Source organism: Lissotriton helveticus, chromosome 5_1, assembly GCF_964261635.1.
Source record: "Lissotriton helveticus chromosome 5_1, aLisHel1.1, whole genome shotgun sequence".
In the NCBI taxonomy this organism is placed as follows: Eukaryota; Metazoa; Chordata; class Amphibia; order Caudata; family Salamandridae; genus Lissotriton; species Lissotriton helveticus.
In genome coordinates, this window is record NC_136065.1 from 1,694,977,697 (window position 1) to 1,694,997,940 (window position 20,244).

The 20,244-nt window shown below is 44.9% G+C and overlaps 1 protein-coding gene across 1 annotated transcript in view; it reads right to left on the minus strand.

The window, feature by feature from the left end:
- LOC144755746 (interferon regulatory factor 9-like) overlaps positions 1–20,244 on the minus strand; it is a 191,324-nt gene that overhangs the window by 96,392 nt on the left and 74,688 nt on the right. The window contains exon 5 of the mRNA XM_078644956.1: positions 3,784–3,937. Within this exon, the coding sequence (XP_078501082.1) occupies positions 3,784–3,937 (154 nt within the window). The remainder of the gene's footprint in view (positions 1–3,783; positions 3,938–20,244) is intronic.

Genomic DNA, 20,244 nt, shown 5'->3' on the forward strand with positions numbered 1-20,244 from the left:
CAATGCAAATAGCAGAGGAGACAACGAGCAGCCCTGTCTAGTACCATGACCCACTTGATACTGGTTCGAGATTAGGGAGCCTATTTTGACCCGCGCTGTCGCCGACGTGTATAACACTTTTGTCCAACCTATATATCCATCTCCCAGACCGAATCTCTTCATGACCCTGTAAAGATACTCCCATTCCAAACTGTCAAACGACTTTTCAATATCAACGGACAACACTAAAGGCTGGCTCGTCTCTGACAGCTATCGCCCATTAGTCGTATCAACCGTCGAATATTAATGGTGGTGTTTCGCGTGGGAATAAAGCCAGATTGATCACTGTGTATCAACTTCGTCATGTGGCTCAGCAGTCTATTGGCTAGTGTTTTGCTCAGGATTTTATAGTCCGTCGTCAACATGGACAGCGGTCGATAAGATGCCAGGTATCTACTCTCCCTCCCTGGCTTCAGCAATGGGATCATTAATGCTTCGCACATGGACTGAGGCAACCTCCCTCTCGACCTAGCTTCCTTATATACTGCTTGGAGCCACGGAGCCAATTGCTCCAGGTATTTACTGTAAAACTCTATGGGTAAGCCATCCAGTCCCGGCGACTTATTTCGAGCCATCTGCTTCACCGCCCTCCCTATTTCTCCCAGAGTAATATCTCTGCCCGGGTCGTCTGATTGTTCTTGATCCAGCTGTGGCAATTGCAGTCCCTCCAAAAAGGCGTCAATCTCAGCCCCCTGTCTCTCTAGTCCGCTCTCGTATAGTCTTTCATAGTATAACCGAAAACTGTCCAAAATCTCTGCTTGGGTAGTGCAGACACCTCCCCCTTCTTCTTCTATGGCCAAGATCGGGTGATTACGCCTATGTGGGTTAGCTAACCAGGCCAGCATCATTCCTGCCTTGTCCCCCTCGGCCAGCGCCCTCGTGAGATAGGTCTTATGATCAAAACTCCGGAGCCGTTCCATTTCTACCGCTACCGCTTCCTTGGCCACGCTAACAGTTTCCTGCAGCTCGGGATGGTTAGGACGAGCTAACTCGACTTTCCGCAGCGCTCCTTCGGCCTTATCCAAGTCATCTAAGAGCGTCTTTCGGACTCCCGCATAGTTACCAATACAATGGCCTCTGATGACAACCTTGAAGGCGTTCCACTCCATCGCTCTGGAGGACGTGGTGCCATCATTCTCCTCAAAGTAATGAGTGATTCTCTCCCCAAGCGCTTCCTTGAACGGTAGGTCGTCCAGGGTGTCCGGTCGTAACTGCCATGTTGGGACCCGTGAGGTCTCGGTCATCCAGTTTAACTGCAATAAGAGGGGGTTGTGGTCGGACAACGTGCGAGTCAAATATTCAGCATGTGTCACAGTAGAGACCACGAGCTGGGAGCATAGAAACACGTCCAGACAGACGTGAAGATCATGCAGACTGGAGTCATATGAGTAGTCTCTCAACGTCGGGTGCAGTGTTCTCCAAGCATCCACCAACTTCCATCTCTCCTGCCAGTCAAGCCTGCGCTTCGCCAGTCGATGCACTGGCGAGGCTCCCAGTGGTGGGTGGGATCTGTCCAATATGGTGTCTGCTATGGAGTTAAAATCTCCTCCCATGACTATAGGGCCTGCCAAGTAACTCGCTAGTGTCCCTGAAAGTTTTGTTAGAAAGGCTGGTTGATCAATGTTGGGTGCGTACACACTGCATAATACTATGTCTCGTCCCCTAAGCTTCCCCTCCACGGCCACAAACCTGCCCTCCGGGTCAATTACTTGTCTAGTCGCTTGGAAAGGAACCCCGGCTCTAATCCAAATCAGTGCCCCCCCTAGGTGCTCACATCTCATGTGCAAGAGGGGATTGACTTGACAACAGTGCTGGAAAGTAGGAGGAGCGTGACGGTTCCCGGTTCTGGCAGGTATTTCTGCTGAATTTGTCCTGGTGTCATTCTCTGACACCACAACACATTTCAGCAGCAGCCGCACATTTTTCTGTATTTCGTTCACAGTAACAATGTGCAGTCTGCAGGTGCTTTTCTTACATACAGTTCCAACTGAGCCTAAAACAAAGGCCTGATTTAAAGGGCTATCAGCCCAACTTTTGTTGTCAGAATACGGCATGGGAGCTATCAGGAGGCTAACGCCTAGGTCCATAGAGAAACTATGATTCGGAGGCATGTCTTTAACTTGGTTCAACTGTCTATGTAAGAGATGTGCTTGCACTGTAAGAATATAAGATTTATCTGTTTGCATAAATAATCAAACAGACATTTATGTAAATGCACCTATTATTTTTTTTATTTAACTCTTATAGCGCTACTCTTCCCAGTGTGGGGAATAAGAGCACTTTACAACACCCACACACTCACACACACACACACACACATGCACACGCACACACACACTTTTTCCATAAATCATACGTGTGTACATCAATGTACAGGAAATGGTACATACAATAATGAGCGTTATAACTTATAAGTTATAGGAATCACATTTAATCCATACTTGTAGACCTATGTTGAGAGTTTAGAGTCTGGAGAAACACAGAACATCAAACTTAACACAGTGATTGTAATTGTCTGTACTAATAAGGCTTTATTATTTCCCAAAGGAAACATTCTTTACGATCTTAGAGTAACAGCAGATAGAGAAAAAACGACAAGGATCTAAAACCATGACTTACAGTTTACATGGAGCTCCTTGATGCTGATATATTCAAAGGTTTGCAACTTATGAACTCGAGTTACAAAATGATCTCGTGTCAAAAGCAGTAATCCACTTCCCTATCTAAAAAACATATCTGTGATCTGCATGTTACACGATGTACTCTGCAGCACGCACATTAACCATCTATGCTACTTTCTGAATCCAAACTGTGAGTGGACAAAAAACAGAATTGTTCCAAAACAGAGTTATTTTACTGCTATTATAATCCCTCAAAATTGCTGGGCACACAATGATCTCTGCACCAGGTGTCTTAACAGTGTAAAATATTTTAAGATGTAGCCACTTTGTGACCAATCAAGTAATCTAGAACAGATATTCTGTCACATTGGTCCTTATTGGCAATATCTTTGCAGCAGATTTTTTTTAATAAATGCCTATTTTTGACTGTCAGACTCGGCTCTTCAAACCCCACTTCTCGTCACTCCATCACCTTTCCTCTGCCACATCTTATACCCCAATTTCTGGCTTCCCAGATTATTTGTTTCAAATTCCAGCACTGCTCGACGGTGAGTGACAGCTGAATTTAAGGTTAGAAATGTTATAACACTTGATTCAAGTCTTTACGGGTGTGCACTGATTGCAAGATTTCTATACATATGTAAAGGGATGTGAAAGGCATGCGGTATAGAATGATAACAGTACTGAGGCAGTAGACAATAAATAAAAAAATAAAAATATAATAAAAAAATAAAGAAGACAGACATATGGGTCAAGACAACAGGGACCAAAGAGGTGAAGACATGGACAGGTGAGGGTAAGAGGAACAGACTGACAAATACACTTGCAGCAAGGTCAGAGGGACCAGTGGACAGAGAGAACAGTGAGTCAGGGGGTAGACGGACAAACCACACAGAAGACGGTCAGTGGGACCAGTGGATAGAGAGGACAGTGAGTCTGGGGGTAGATGGACAAACCACACAGAAGACGGTCAGTGGGACAGGGGACAGAGAGGTCAGGGGGTAGACAGACATGCCACATAGAAGACGGTCAGAAGGACAGAAGAGTCAGGAGACAGGTACAGTGAGCAGATGACCGGACACCCATAGACACACATGGATAAATGAACAGTCCTGGTTCTTACTGTCGGGGCTTCTCTGTGGACTGTCGGGCACGTTCTGGGGGCTGCCGGAGCCGCCCTGTGGACTGCTTGAGGCGCTTCCGATGCCGGAGTCCTCCAGGTACAGCGAGCTGCTGACTGTGGGCACAGACTCCACCTCCACCTCCACCTCTGCCTCCTGCAATGGGACGCGAGAGGGAAGACTTTGAACAAACTGCTCTGCAAGCGCAATTCTGAGCTCATAAGGACCACCACGACAAACAGGCGTGAGTCGGTGACCTATGTCTACATTCTCACCATCATCAGCACACAAACCAAGAGCACCAGTAGGAGCGCTCAAGGTTCACAGATTTAATCCAAACGTGCGTAGAGCTCACGTTCACAACCAGCTAAAAACATGTGTTAAAATGGATGTATGACTTTACAACGCATGCTTTTACCACGCATGCCTTTACAACGCGGTTTTTACAACGCAAACCTTTACAACGCATAGCGCTTTGGGGTGCTGGATAGTGAATAGTTTAATTTACTATTCCAACTCCAGTCCCCGTGGACACTAGGGAAGGTGTTGGATAGTAAATTAAACTTATTCCCTATCCTAGAGCGCCCCCCCAGCGCAATGCGTTGTAATGGTTTGCGTTGTAAAAGTTGCGTCGTAAAGGCACTGCGTGGTAAAAGTTGCGTTGTAAAGGATGTTTCCCGTTAAAATAATTCGAATTTTTAATGTTTCATACATTTTATTTTCAGGTTTTATGTACCATATCAGCAAAACACAATATAAATAGCAATAATCTTTTTTCTAGCCTCCCGAGACTGTGATTTACTAAAAGGAATTCCTACCCGCCAGGATGGGTTTAATTTATCACTGTGGAGGTAGGATTTTCCTTATAACTACCAAACCCACAGAATGCCAAGTCCCATTCCATGTGTGCTGGATCCTTAAACAGAATCGTCAAATGTTTGCTGTATTGGTTAGGTTTTGATGTGCAGTATACAAGCATGCTGGCATAAAAGTCTTCGATAGAACAGTTGAGCACAGCACACACTAGAGCATGTGAGGAGGTGAATAAAAGAGGCGCAAGTCTGGGCAATGATGGTCTCCTTTCTGCCCCTCTGAAATTCTGGTGGGCCTTTGAGTTTGCCAGAAGGTCTGGAGGCCCCAGAGACGCCTGGACACAGCTGGTTCTGGAGGCCAGAGGGCGTATGGTTCTATACTCAGAGAGCAGATGGAATATGCTACTTACCAGTATGCATCTGTTCTTGGCATGTAGGGCTGCTGACATTCATATCCGTGCATAGATCGCCGCCTAGTGTTGGGTCCGGATGATTGCACCTTATTGTCCTGGAAGAGTCTTCGAAGTATCACGAGATACGGGACTCCTCCCCTGGACTACAATGCGCATGGGCATCCTCTCCATCCTCAGATTGTTTTTCGCCATTGTGGCAAAGATGGAGTATAGAAAGTAAGAGATGACCATGTAAATGTATGTAGGAAAGTACTGCAGCTGTGACAGGCACCGGGGAGGAGGGTGGGCGATATGAATGTCAGCAGCCCTACATGTCAAGAACAGAGGCATACTGGTAAGTAGCATATTCCGTTCGAGGCATGTGGGCTGCTGAATTCATATCTGTGCATAGACTGTATAGCAGTATCTCCTCTAGTGGTGGTCACCTGTACCAGCTGCAGCAGTTTGAAAAAGAGTTTTAAGGACAGCCTGGCCTACAGCAGCTTGCTGCTTTGCTTGCACGTCTACACAGTAGTGTTTAGTGAAAGTGTGTATGGTAGACCATGTAGCTGCCTTACATATGTCTTCTAGGGGAATGTTTCCTAGGAATGACATGGATGCCCCCATTTTGCGCGTTGAGTGTGCGTTTGGGGGAACTGTTAGAGTGCGTTTAGCTTTTTGATAGCATATTTGAATGCATTTAACTATCCATCTGGCTATTCCTGATTTTGAAATGGGATTTCCCTTATGTTGTGGAGCGAAAGCAACAAATAGTGTGATGTATTCCTATAGGTTCTGTATCGATCCCCCTATTCCTGACCCTATTCTGGTTAACAAGTTAACTAGCAGCCATCCCATGAGGCAGAAAACCCCCATGATGCAGAAACCGTTATCTGATGAGGCCGAACTACGGCACAGGAACGTGTTATCTGATTAGGTCATAACGCTTGCCATCTAATTAGACAAGCGATATTCCTCCAGCCCCTGATAAGGCATACGGAGTTCTCAAAACAAATCAAACCTATGACAACCTGGGAAAAACCCTGCGGCCATTGTTTTGATTTCACCGAGAACTTCAGCAAAAGAATGTGCTAACGACCAGGTCGTATGACATCCTTATTGACGTATCTATGTCCATCCTTACGTCAATCTCGGCACCTTAAAGGTATAAATATTACCGATATTGCCCTATGCAAACACACGCGGTGGTGACGAGATCGGAGCAGCCAGACTTGCCGAAGCCCAGAGCAGACCCCGCTGGCGCAGCCCCGCCTTCCTGACGCGCTGAGAACGAGACGCTGCTTTCTCCTGCCGAGAAATCCAGCTCCGGCGCTTCCGGGTAGCCCTCGCAGGCAGCCTGGAATATCGAGACCAGAGACGAGAGATACCATCCCTCATTCATCCTAGACTCCAGGTACGGAACTGAATAACCCCTTGCAGAGAATTCTTGAGTCAGTCACTTGGCAAAACAAACTTAACTTAAACTGCTACTTTCTATTCCCGCCCACGTATTAGGCTTAGGTCAGGTACATCTGGGGTAGGCGTAGTTAGAAACACCAGTTGAGTACGATTAGTCAAATGTATATGTGTATGTATCTATTCTATCCATTTTAACCCATCATATGGCTTAGAAACCATATCAATGTTTTTACAGTATTATTTTATACTTCTGCTTTCAATGTATGCACTTTACTTAACCATAAGTATTGCAATAATATCGATCCATTTCTCTTGTATGAGAAAAGAGACTGATCAATAAATACCATCTTTTATTGAACACGCCCGTCTCTTCCTTTTCTCTACAATCTGGTGAGACTAAGAATGCACGTACTGACTGAGTAAAATAAGTCGTCTTTTGTTTTCACACGACTCTAGAGATACACTCTTGATTAGGGGAGAGCAAAGTTGTCATGTTCTATGGTTGTCAGAAACTAAATCCCTTCTTGTCTATCCAGGGAGGTTCAACTCCTCCTTGCCTATTCGAGAAAGTGTCTAGTGAACTCTGAGCTAGCTGGCAAACCCAAAACTTTAAGTCTAATATCGACAATAGAAGACCTAGTTAACGTCTGGTCTAGGCCTATACTATTGAAGGTATTATTCCAATGCGCAGAGCCTATTGGGATAATAGGAACTACACTACATGGCGCCCAACGTGTTTGGATAGGCGATAAAACTAACGTAAGACATTTAGAGTAACTCAGTCGTGCTTTTTCACTCAGACCCCTTTTTTCCCATAATACTCCAAAGACGTCTGGAGTGGGTGAAAGGTAATATCCGCCAGACCTCGCAGGAGGAAACTCCTATGTATGGTCCTTGGTTTAGTCAACGTTGAAGGATACACTGTTCCAAAATATTGTGCATCTAATCTTTGTTTCCATAAGAACCTGATCTGCAAACAAACAAAATAACCTTCTGGACAGTACAATGTCAGACAGTGAAGGAGAAAGAGAGGCAGTTAGAATAGCAACTGAACTCGCAGCAGCTGATACTGCTATGCAAGAAGCAGACCCGGGTATAATAATCATCCCGGTCAACACAAGAAAATCTATAACTTTAAAACTTATAGAAAATGGACTGACACCTAGAGGTGGCACAGTCATATTTGTAATTGAGGCACACGAATATCGGCAGACAGAGGTATTCTATTCATGGATACACTTTCCAGCAGCAAATGCTGTAACAAAGGTCTTCCACTATTACAAAACAGAGGAACCTCCTAATGAGTACACTCCTTTCGAGGAGGTGGAAGTACCACTTAAATTTCAAGAGCATCTGCTCTTATTTAATGGCGCCCTAAAACATAATAATCACATCACCAGGCTCGGTCCATTAGGTAGACCAGGAGCAACGTGGCCGGTCCTAGCCGGATACACACCACATCCAGACATCGATAGGATGTCTGCAGCAGAGCTTTTAACACAGCTAAAACAATTAATAAAATTACATAGACAATTAGTCCAATATGTGATGCGGACTTCAACAATTCAACCAGCAATTAAAATTCCACAGCTGACCCCTCATCAGGGGAACACAAATAAAATTACACCACAGAACATACAATCCTGCCTAGGTAAAGTACCAGCTAAACGGGAACAAATACCATTCTGGTTAGCACAAAAAATCACCCAAATAGAGGCGGTGTTTCCAGACACCACCCCGTTAGAAAAACACAGGATTCTGACTATCTGTCTTCCAATGGGAATCGCACCACACGTGGAGGACTGTGACACTTGGGGTACAGTCTTTGCTTCCATCTACACAAAAACGCACGGTGTTCCATCCATTTCGGTAATACCAGATGTGCTAAAACAAATTCAAGACGAATACGGTCCAGAACCCGCTTTAACTCTTGGTATGAAATTACTAAAAGACTTCAAGCAGGTCTCGGCTATATTATTAGCCAACATAAAGGGAGAAGCAGCAAACGTGGCGATCCGCCAGAGGTTAAAGGAGACAGATATAGCAGACCAACCAGCTGAAATTGCCAGAATTATAGAAAAATCCTATGAGGAACTAGGTAGAGATAGTTTAGGTGGATACCAGTAAAACCACAACTGATTGAAAGTCCTGGAATTTTTTTTTTAATAATAATTCAACATCACAAAAAAAGAGCTGGGATGGAAACAAACAATCCAATCCTAAAGAAAAGAAATTCCAGTCCAGAGGAAGGTCTCCTCGGTGGAGAGAAAAATCTCCGAACCAAAGACACAGGTCACCCCAAAGTGACCCCTCTGGGAAAAGATATAACCTTAGAAATAGGGCTAATATAAAGAAGCCTGATAGATATCAAGACATTGATACACGTCCCTCTCAATCTTTTCAGACTTCCTCGCAGAAATCGGAAAGAAGAGGACGATCAGAACAAAGAGAAGAGCACGCCAAGTCCAAAGACAAGGAATCTGCTCATCTAAAAAAGAAACTACAATTTCCAAAAAAGAAGGTAGCCAGTATCAAGGTAGTTAACAATGCCGAGAATACTGAGGACACAACTGAAAAACGGAGAATGGGCTCAGACAATGCTAGACAGCGCAGCAGAAGTGAGCATAGCTCGCAAAGTCCTTATGAATCTTCTGGAGACAGTGGACACGAATGAATATCTTCAAGTAGAAACTGCAGACACCAGAGTTAGCAAACCTCACAAAATATATGAAATAACTTTACGTATAGAAGGGGATAAGACTAGAAAAATAAGGGGACTATTTTGGGATAATCTCTCCAAGGGCTATGACATCCTTCTAGCTGAAAAAGACTGGCCACCAGAGTTTGTCAGGGAGTGCCCTCATGGCGAAGAAATAATTATGCCTGCCTTCTCAAATCATATCCCAATTCATAAACAAGCATTTACAATGCAATGGTTTCGCCTTAGGAAAAGTTTGAGCTATCTGCATTGTAAATGACAAAATTTGTATTTATGTGTTGGTTTTGAAAACAGATAAATACATGGTATTGTTATTTACATTGCCATTAGCTTTATCTCTCGCAAATGTGACACTGATTGTACCCTACGGATGAGCTCAGCAGACAGCAATTACTACCACACACACACACCCAGAGCCACACACACACCCAGAGCCACACACCCAGAGCCACACACACACACACCCAGAGCCACACACACACACCCAGAGCCACACACACACACACACCCAGAGCCCCCCACACACACAACAACACAGAGCCCCCCCACACACCCACACAGAGCCCCCCCACACACCCACACAGAGCCCCCCCACACACCCACACAGAGGCCCCCCCACACACAGGCCCCCCCACACACCCACACAGAGCCCCCTCACACTGCGAGCCCCCCACACACCCACACAGAGCCCCCCACAAACATTGCGAGCCCCACAAAGCACATATTACTGTAACCATTTGAGGAGATAATAGGTGCAGTAACAGCAATATGCACAGCATGATTACAAATGTGCTTCCCTCATGAGTTTGTAGGCATGGGCCCATGGAAATGAGAACTCTCGGGCACTGGTGCAATGATTGTGAGCCAAAGAGAGCTGGCCAGTGCACTCCCGAGGGCTTTGAAGGATGCAAGGAGTTCCCAAGGACCCTCAGTCGTGTGCACGCACTGACTCACTGACAATACCTGCTTGCCGTGGGAATCACTGCCCCCTCTTTCAAACTCAGGATGGCAGTGAAAGGCTGACCAGAGCCACCAAGGGGCTAGTACCCCAGTCACTAATACGCTGGTCAGTCGTGCAGGAAGAGAGGGAGGGGTAAGGATGTGCCTGGACTGTAGAAGGGAGTACTGTCCCAGTGGCACCTAGCACACCCAGTTTAGGGAGACTGCAGTGTGGGACAGGGCATCTAATGCATTATACAGGCTCAAGTATGTAACACGAGAGCAGCGGTGTTGAATACGCTTTCCACTATAAACATGGAAAGTAGCATAATATGTATAGTAAAATGATCTAGGCTTATGCTTCTGTGGGTGTGCTTTGCACGCCTCTTTTTTAGCTGGTTAAGCAGGGAACTCCCTGTAGAGTGCTTCATGCGTAATGATTTGGAGTACGTTAATCTTCCTCCCCTGTAATGGAAGCCAATAGTTTTCAATGAAGATGGGCATGAAAACCCTACACTTTCTTTTTACTTCAGACACCGGTCTGGTAGAATTGACTACAAAAGTGTTCAAAGAGCCTTTTGTGCATTTTTTTTATTTAAGCCTTTTGTACTTTTGGTCGCCTAGCTAGATCCATGTTACATCTACTCAACCATTAAGTCGATGATCATGTGGAGCAGAGCTGAGAAATGTTTAATTTTCCTACCAGGAATGATGTGCTTGCAATGGCAATGTTGCTTTTCTCATAATTGTCATTGTTCAGTCTTTCTCTTCTGTCTGTGATTCCCATCTGAGTTACAGACAGGGCTTTAAGTGGGATGAAAAAACTGGGGGGTCTCTCAAAGGGGCGTGGCCAGTGTAATTAGGGGCGTGGCTTTAAAACACTCACACTAAAAATCTGTGCTTAGCATAGTGTGCCGCCCGTCTTGTTTTTTGCTGTTTCGGTCATGGCATCCAGATATGTGATACAACAAGTAACATCATACCTACAACAAGTAAGGACTATTGGCTTTGTCAATGGTTATTAATTGCAGAAGATATAATAAGCTATGGCTTGTATATAATATTGAGAAAGCTTCCAATTAAAGCCCTGCTGACCCTACCACAATGTTGCTGCTCTTGCGTTTCAGAAAGAGAATGGAAATCCAGAAAGAAAATGACTCTTTAAAGGATTTCCCTTCCTCCACAACGCTCACCTGGCATGACGCCATAACTTCTCCACTAGTGAGAAGTGACCAGTGTGAGCAGCGCACATCGATGTGCAGGCTGTCTCGAAACGGGTCTCTATCGGGCTTTGTTTTGCATCCTGGCAATTTTTCCCGGCCTGCTGTCACCGCAATCTGGGGGAAAAAATGGACCGCCTGTGCCAGGGCTCAAAACAGAGCCCGATAGAGACCCGTTTCGAGGCCCCTTGAAAAAAACTGCCGGTGCTCAGACCCCTTGAGACCCGGCCCACTTAAAGCCCTGGTTACAGAGTACCTGCCATTCAGTCTTTGGGGGCGCGGGGTACTTTAGTGAAAGGAGTCATTCATAATTTGCGTCTTCTTACCACATAATTTCGGCAACTCTACTATATAAGTAGTTCCTTCTCTGCGGCATAATTCCAGTGGCACTGGCTATGTGGAACTTTTAAAGAAACCTAAGGTAAAGTTTTGTACAGTTTTCAACTCTTCCATCCGTATATAAACTCCCTATTAGTTTTGAGGTTGTATCTCAGGGCCCAGAACTCTCAACCATGTTATGTGCAACTTCTAGGCAAAAAAATGACGTATCACAATCTGGCAAACATCAGTATCTTGAGGATACTCAGATTGGCACACAAGTGATATTTTACCTATGCTTGAAAAGCTTCAAGACTTGCCTTGGGACACAAAATTATGCAGCACAATGTAGCATATTTTCTGTCAGTATTACCTCATTATTCAGGAAATGTAACACGTTAACTCTATCTGGGCAAAGGTTTCACCTCATTAGCACCACTTTAACAGCCAAATACAGAAACGAGCAACAGAAAGGTGAGCAGTAAACCTGTGCGAAAGGCTTGACACTGTATGGAAACACATGTTGCATTTTCAGGAACTTTTGGTGTGTCTGAGCTAGAAACAACATTTGTTGTGGTACTCTGCTGAAATATGCAGCAGACAATGGATTATGTGGCAAAAGCGGCAATCAATAATTATGTGGGAAATGCCTATGCCACAAAATTGCATAACTGCAGGGGCCAGGTCCGTAGCTGATTTTGTAAGAGGCTACATAGATAGTGAAACACTGGAAGTCAGACATCAGTCGGCCCCTGAACAGACAGCAGGGTGCCATTAATGTCTAAGTAATATTATTATTGCAGTGATACAGAGAAGGCTTGATCCTCACTCCACTGCACATGCTGACTCTCGCCGTTGCTTGCATGTTAGAATGAAATAATTCAGGGGTATCCAGTGTATGGTCAGGAGGGGTTGCAGGCTAAATTAGTTAATTTAGATTAATTGTATGTATATTTATTTTATGGGGGAAAGTTGAAAATCTGGATTGGGTCTGGTCCTCCTGAACCTATACTGGGCACTTCTTTTCAAGCTCATACACTGTGCACACGTAGGTCAGTTACATAGCCCATGACTACTAAAGAGAGCTCCAGAATAACACTGCTGTGGCCATGCAAACATCCTCTAAATATAAACTGCCCGCTTGAACACTTTTGTACAGTCAGTTTCAGAGCCTTGTGCTTTTTATGCATATACTTATAATTTTACATCTTTATTGATAACAACACAAGCCTGGTTGTTGGTACGGTTTGTGCATACACATAAGGGGGTCCGCCTTTGGATGCGCTTTGCCTCATTTCTTTCTATTGGTCAGCACTGACCTGCAAGGAAAGGCAGCCGTTTTAGCAGCTGGAGCTTGAACCCCCCTGAAAAATCCCCAACGCGTGCTCTAGGATGCTATCCGTGCATGCGGAGGTGAGCTTGACCGGATGTTTTTGCGCACTAGAAATGCCATGCCTGGGCTTGAAGTTAGCGAGGGCTTCCAAGTGCAGCTACTGGGCGCGACAGTCCATTCTGTGGGAACTAAAAATGTACATCTCCCCCGCGTTGGTTCCCCTCAGGTCATTTGTGCCTAATGCGTGTCAGTGGACTCCACAGCGCTGCCGTGCCCCCGACTTTAACTCGCCAGGTAGGTTCGAGGCACAGAATCCAAGCACACACACTGCACATGCAAGGGAAGGGGGGGGGGGGGGGCGGTAAAGGCACGGAAAGCGGGAGGGGGGGGCGGGAAAGGCACGGACAGCGGGCCCCCACAGCCCCCGATACTACTGGAGCTGTCACCATGGCGCTGGTACTGCTGTAGGCATCTAATAATCAGGCTCCTCCTTTCGGGCAGTTTCTGTACAGCTGGTAGGCAGGAAACCGGAGTCAAGGAGCGAGAAAGGAAACCGAAACTATCACACGAGTCAGCTGCCGAGGGAGTTGGAGCCCGTCCGTAGTTCACTACTGAGTGGCTTTTCATTGATCCCTGTAATTAGTGAATCCCTAGTGAGTAAATGTTGCTCTCTGACATCCGGTCCTCCCTGCACGAGCGAGGGCTACAGAATGAAAACAAAAAATAAAGATGCTCTACACCTGGAGTTCATCGGAAATGTAAACGTGACAATGACAGTGTATGTAAACGTAAAGTAAAGAATGTGGCATAACGGCCAGAACTGCAGACTACACAGCTGGGAAACTGGGTTCGAATCTCAGCGCCGGCGATTCTGGGCACATGTCTTAATCTCCCCGTGTCTACAAGAGTGGTGCGTCCTTGTGTAAAGTAACTGGGTCTCAAGTAAAGCGATCCTATACCTTCGGATGGCGTTCGTACGAAATAAAACGGCAAAAAAAAACAAATAGTGAAAGGAAAATAAACAAGCAACGGAGAGTGAAAGGGGAGGGGGCGGTAACGGGGAGGGGGGCGGAACGGACACACGGGGAGGGGGGCGGAACGGACAGCGGGAGGGGGCGGGAACGGGGCACAGGACAGCGAGGGGGGGGAGGGCGGGAACGGGGCACAGGACAGCGAGGGGGGGGGGGCGGGAACGGGGCACAGGACAGCGAGGGGGGGGGAGGGCGGGAACGGGGCACAGGACAGCAAGGGAGGGCGGGAACGGGGCACAGGACAGCGAGGGGGGGCGGGAACAGCACTCGGTAAAAAACAAGCACTCACCCACCTGGACTTCCTCCAATGTCGGTCGGCCGCAGAATGAGAGCAACATGGCGCCGAAAAAAACACAAACAACTCCGCCCACCGCCGCCTGACTCACAGAGGGAACGCCCAGGGAAAAAATCGAGGGAACGCCCACGAATCTGGTCCGTGAATGACGGACAGATCTCTGTTCCAATGGCTAGCCTCCATTTATGGAGCTAGCCAATGGGACAGGGGGGCGTATTCCATTTTCCTTACTGGAAATCAAGAGATTTCTCTGGAGGCGGAGCTAAGAGCTCCGCCCTCCAGCGAAACCTAAAAATACACACTTGCCAGAAAGTGGGCAGTAGCTCAATATCCTGCTTTATATAAAAATCATGTAGGATGGGATGAGGACTCTCCTCCTCACAAAATCCAGTTAAAATCACAACCTACTGCACAAAGACAGTACCCAATTAAGCAAGAAGCTAAAAAACAGGTAAAAGAAATCCTAGATCAACTAGAATACCAGGGGGTGATTGAAACTTGCACCTCACAAATGAACAACCCTTTGTTTCCGGTCTCCAAACCAGACAATTCATATAGTCTAGTTTTGGATTACCGACACCTTAACTCATGTTGCAAAACTTTTGCAGTGCAAAACTCGCATAGTGCTGCACTAATGAATAACATAGTGCGCAAAAAATACAAAACAACATTAGACATCTCTAATGGATTCTTTTGTCAAAACATAGCACCAGAGAGCAGATATTTGTCTGCGTTCTCAATAAATGGCACTCAAAAACAATTCTGTCGGTTAGCCCAGGGGTACAAGAATAGCCCAGGGGTATTCTCAGCGAGAGTAACAGAATTACTACAAACATATGATGACGAAGCATTATCTTATGTCGACGACATATACCTAACAGATGATGACTTGGATACTCACTTGAAGAGAGTGAACACCATAATACTTGGGTTCGCAGCAGAGGGTTACAAATTCAACTTTAAAAAATCTCGAATTGCCCATCTAACAGTCCTGTTCTTAGGATACGAATTATCAAGTGAAGGCAAAAGCCTGGCTGACAATTTCCTAGAGAAATGTGCCGTACTCCAAGCACCTAGAACACTAAAAAACCTACAGTCAATTCTAGGCTTCCTAAATTTCGGAAGAACATACATTGCAAATTACGCAGAAAGGGTCAAACCCCTTTATGATCTAATAAAACCAGATTTCAAAAGAACCAATTGGACTCAAATACACACAGAAATTCTGAGATCCTTACAAACAGACATGTTAATTAAAACAAAATTAGAAACACGTGATAACACACGCAATCTTGTGATTCGAGTCATCCCAGGAAAATGCGGATTCACATACCTGACCTCTAATGAGGGAGAAAAGGTACCAATTGCATTCAAATCACACTTGTACACAGAAGCTGAAAAGAAATTCAGCATTAAAGAAAACATTGTTCATGCAGTTCAAACCGCAATAGCTAGAGAAAAAGATCAAGCGGACGGTAGACACATCACAGTCAGAACAGCAGAATCAGCCTTTGAGGCATTAACAACACCGTGTAATTTACCAACAACAACATTGAATCCGGAATGGATACAATGGGTGAATTCAATTACAACGGACAAAGTATACTACTACTTTGATCCAGAACTAAAGGAATTGAAAAATCTAGAACATGAAAGAACATTCCCTCTGCCAATCGACATTCTGCCCTTACGACAATACGCTTGTGTAATCTATACAGACGGACATGCTCAACCCTCCGTTTGGGGAGAACAAGCATACAACCCCACATGTGAGATTACAAAAGAAGTGTGGCGCGGAGGTAAACTAAGACCTCTATTAACAAAAACACACTCAGTAGAAACTAATTCAGAACAACAGACTGAAATAATAGCATTGAAAATGACGCTAAATAATGCGGATCGCGAATTCCCGACACTTATAGTGTCCGATTCATATTACTGCGTCAAAACATATAACAACGATTTGCAGACATGGATTCAAAACGGTTACAAAGATGACACAGGTGCAACAATAAAGCAAAAACTGCTTTGGGAACAAATAGCTCTTTTACAAAAAGAACTACCAAAGACTCACGTGACACACTCACTGAGTCATCAGCGTGATGGCGTTCACGTTGCAGGGAATTCATTGGCTGAAACAGCCACAGCGGTAGCAACTAAATCGGCTTCCGTAGCTCGAAAAAAGCGTACAGTGAAGTATATTGACGGTGAAACAGTGCTGGCGGTGAAAACGTCATCAAAAGGCGACTGCTCAGCGCTACCGATCAACTATCCACTCAATTATACATACATAATCGATGCAAACTCCGTCCCTTTTGCTCGAATCCCTGGAGTGGGGGATAGAGTGATTCCAAACATGGACAGGAGAACCTTGTTAATAGCAGACGCACATATGGGCGAGGGTCTCAGACACCTCAAACTAAAAGATTCTCTGGAAGAATTACAATCAAGGTACTGGTGGCCAGGCATGAGCCTGCATCATACCATGTTTGTAAAGAACTGCCCAAACTGTAACAGAAATCGCAGTGGTGAGAGAAACGGTGTAATACCGTGTCGTTTCACTCCAGAAAAGATCAACAGTAAAAAGCAAAGCGTCCGATTAACATATACAGGCTAGTTTCCACTTATAATGTAGATCACCAGCACTCGGCTGACGTCTGGACTGTTATACAAAGATTTGCGAGTCTAAATGGCATATACGCTAGAAGCATGCTACGTTTGACCATTGTTTTCACTCTAGCCCTCCAGCCTGAGGGGAAACATGGCCAAATGAGCATAGCACAGCGGGACTCTTCTCACTTCCTTCCTGAGGGATACGGGATGGTGTAAAGAAAAAACCAAGGCATAAAGCTATCTATAACAGAAAGGATATTAGGTTCGGGAGCTGGGTGGGTCAAACATCTAATAAGTGTCCAACGTAGTCTAAATAACCTGCCAAGAAATTCTCTGAAGGGATTCAGTCCGTACGAATTATTGTTTGGAACTAGGATGTTAGTCTTAGACCTCGACAGTCAGACTTCAGTGGTGAAGGAAAAAAGCTTTGATATCAAAGATCGTTTGGCTATTTTGCAGGACTTAAACGAAACAAGAAAAGACCTGAGCAACATAAAGTTGAAACAGCAGCCAACAACCACTGAAGAACCACCACCTGTCCCAGCAAGACCTGTCTGGATTCCAAAAGTCGGGGATCTAGTCAGAGAAAAGATCGCGGTAAAGAAGGAATTTGGGCCTTCTTACAGAAAAGCAGTTCCTGTCTTGTCCATCAACGGGACAAGATCAGTTGTACTACCGCCTCTTGCTGGTAAAAAGGAGAACCGAGTTGTATCCATCGACCTGGTAAAACCACAATCATGTGGCCGATAACAAATAGTAGGCCAAGTGGACTCCCGATAAGTAGTAGAACACCAAGATTTGCTACAAACACAGAGGTTCAATCTAAGAGGCTAATCACATTCGAAACGCCTACAGAACTACAACAAGGACTATGCAACAATGCAATGGAACTAAGACCTCTGAAAACCCAAATAAAAACATTTAGCAGAGACACACCAATCTATAATGAAGTAACAAACGACTATGCAAGAAACAGTAATCCTGAAGCAATTGGAACAATTGACAGAACTGCATCGGCTACTTCATAAACTTCGATGATTCCTCTGAAGGCTTCACGGAATCAAAAACACAGCCATCAACAAAAACCTTTAATGGGAAAGTTAAAGTACTTTTGAAACAACTGAAAGAAACATATCTGATTTCTCCATGGATTGAATTTTGGGTGGGTTTTGGTGCATTTATCCTCATACTTTGGCTCATCATGGTACTAACTTTGGGACGCTTCATTGAGGGAAAATATGCTAAAATGGACACAGCAAGTCAGAAAATCAACTTGATCCTCAAACCACACACATCTTCACACGTCGAGAAAAGAGAACTTTCTTCAGTCAACTTCACAGCCAATCCTATACCGGGTGGGGTAGCATGGGACAACACTGACTACGAAATTTATGGTCCGGTTGAAATCCTGAAATATCCACACCAAATTAAGATCTCGTTGAGTGACTTTGTAAAACCAAGCTCATTTGCTGATGATTGGGACTTTGAAAGTATAAATAATATGATGTCTGACTTAGTGATGTCTGCTAAATTTACCAAACATGATTATTTGCAGGGTTCGACAAATTATGATAGTATGTACTGTTATAACCACTATGGTAACCATTTTCTACATAGATTTGCACAACCTAGAAATGTTTTAAATTATAATCAATGGGAACATTGTGCAACCCCTCCAAAAGGAAGCTCAAGAACCGTTTATGACAAATATTCATACTTTTCAGGTTTTAACACAAGTAATGCTGAAACATTTTATTTCAAATTGTCAAATAAGACAGGGACAAAGACCATGATAACAAACACGAAATTGATATATTCAGACTCATTCTTTGAACAAATGAATACTTTTGGTTTTGATTATTGGGACAAAAATGTTGAAGTAAAGAGTGTTTGGGGTACAAAAGAATGGCAAGTACAGGGTATAGAATCTTTGTTTAGAGCCTGCATGATCCCAGAACAAATTATATTTTTAAATGACACTGTTCAACAAACTACCTGTCTTGGCCTAGCCAAAATCAAAGACTTAAATAAACCGTCTATTCCAAAACCAACAATGAACAGCAATAGCTCTACAGATGAAGAGATAGACGTAAATTATGTATTAAACCAAAACAGAACACATCCTGATTGGAAAAAATGGTTGATCTGGCCCACAGATACTAATAACTGTCAAGACAGATTCCTGAACAAAACACAGGGGTTCAAAATGACCAGGCCAGACCCTAGATATTCTCAAAGACAACACCCAGGGATAATAACCACCTACAGTGTGGGCAAATTATGCCTTCAGTGGCTACAAACTTCCACACTGGCAGAAATTAAGCAACACCTAATGAATATGCTACTTACCAGTATGCATCTGTTCTTGGCATGCAGGGCTGCTAACATTCATATCTTAGCATTAGATCGCCGCCTAGTGTTGGGTCCGGATGATCGCACATTGTTGTCCTGGAAGAGTCTTCGAAGTATCCTGAGATAGGTGGCTCCTCCCCTGGACTACAGTGCGCATGGGCATCGGCTCCATCCCCAGATTGTTTTTCGCCATTGTGGCAGAAGATGGAGTGAAAAGTGTAAAGGATGTCCATGCTAATAAGTGAATACAATAGTATATCTGCAGCTGCGACAGGCACCGGGGAGGAGGGTGGGCGATATGAATGTTAGTAGCCCTACATGCCAAGAACAGATGCATACTGGTAAGTAGCATATTCAGTTCGAGGCATGTGTTATGTTATGTTATGTTATATGATTGTTAAAGCGCAAACAGCTGCCCCAGCAACGGAGCGTCCCGGCGCTGACCTAACCAGTACCTGAGGGGAGAGGGGGATGGCCACAGAGAACTAGATGAGGGAAAAGAGATGAGTTTTTAGTGATTTCCGAAAGGCAGTCAAGTTGGTTAAAGTGCGGATATGTAGGGGTAATGAGTTCCAGAGTCTAGCCCCCAAGACTTTGAAGGAACGCCCACCCATTCTACAGAGCTTGAATCGTGGGATCGACACGAGGTGTTGTCCCAGTGAGCGTAAGTTACGCTGAGGGGTGTAGGGTACAAGGAGCGGGCGTAGGAGTTCAGGGCAGTCAGAATTCAGAATTTTAAATGCGGTGGTAAGAGTTTTAAAGTGAATTCGAGATTCAATTGGCAGCCAATGCAGGTTACGGATGGTAGCTCTGGCAGAGCACCTTCGTGGGAGGCCAACCACCGCTCTGGCGGCCGAGTTCTGAATGCGTTGCAGCCGCGCTAATTCTGCTTTATTTGCCCCCAGGAATAGCACATTGGCATAGTCCAGCCGGGCAAGTATCATGGCTTGGATAATGAGTTGGCGGGTACTGGGGTCGAAGAACCCGAGTATCGGGTTAAGACTCCTCATTAGACCCACA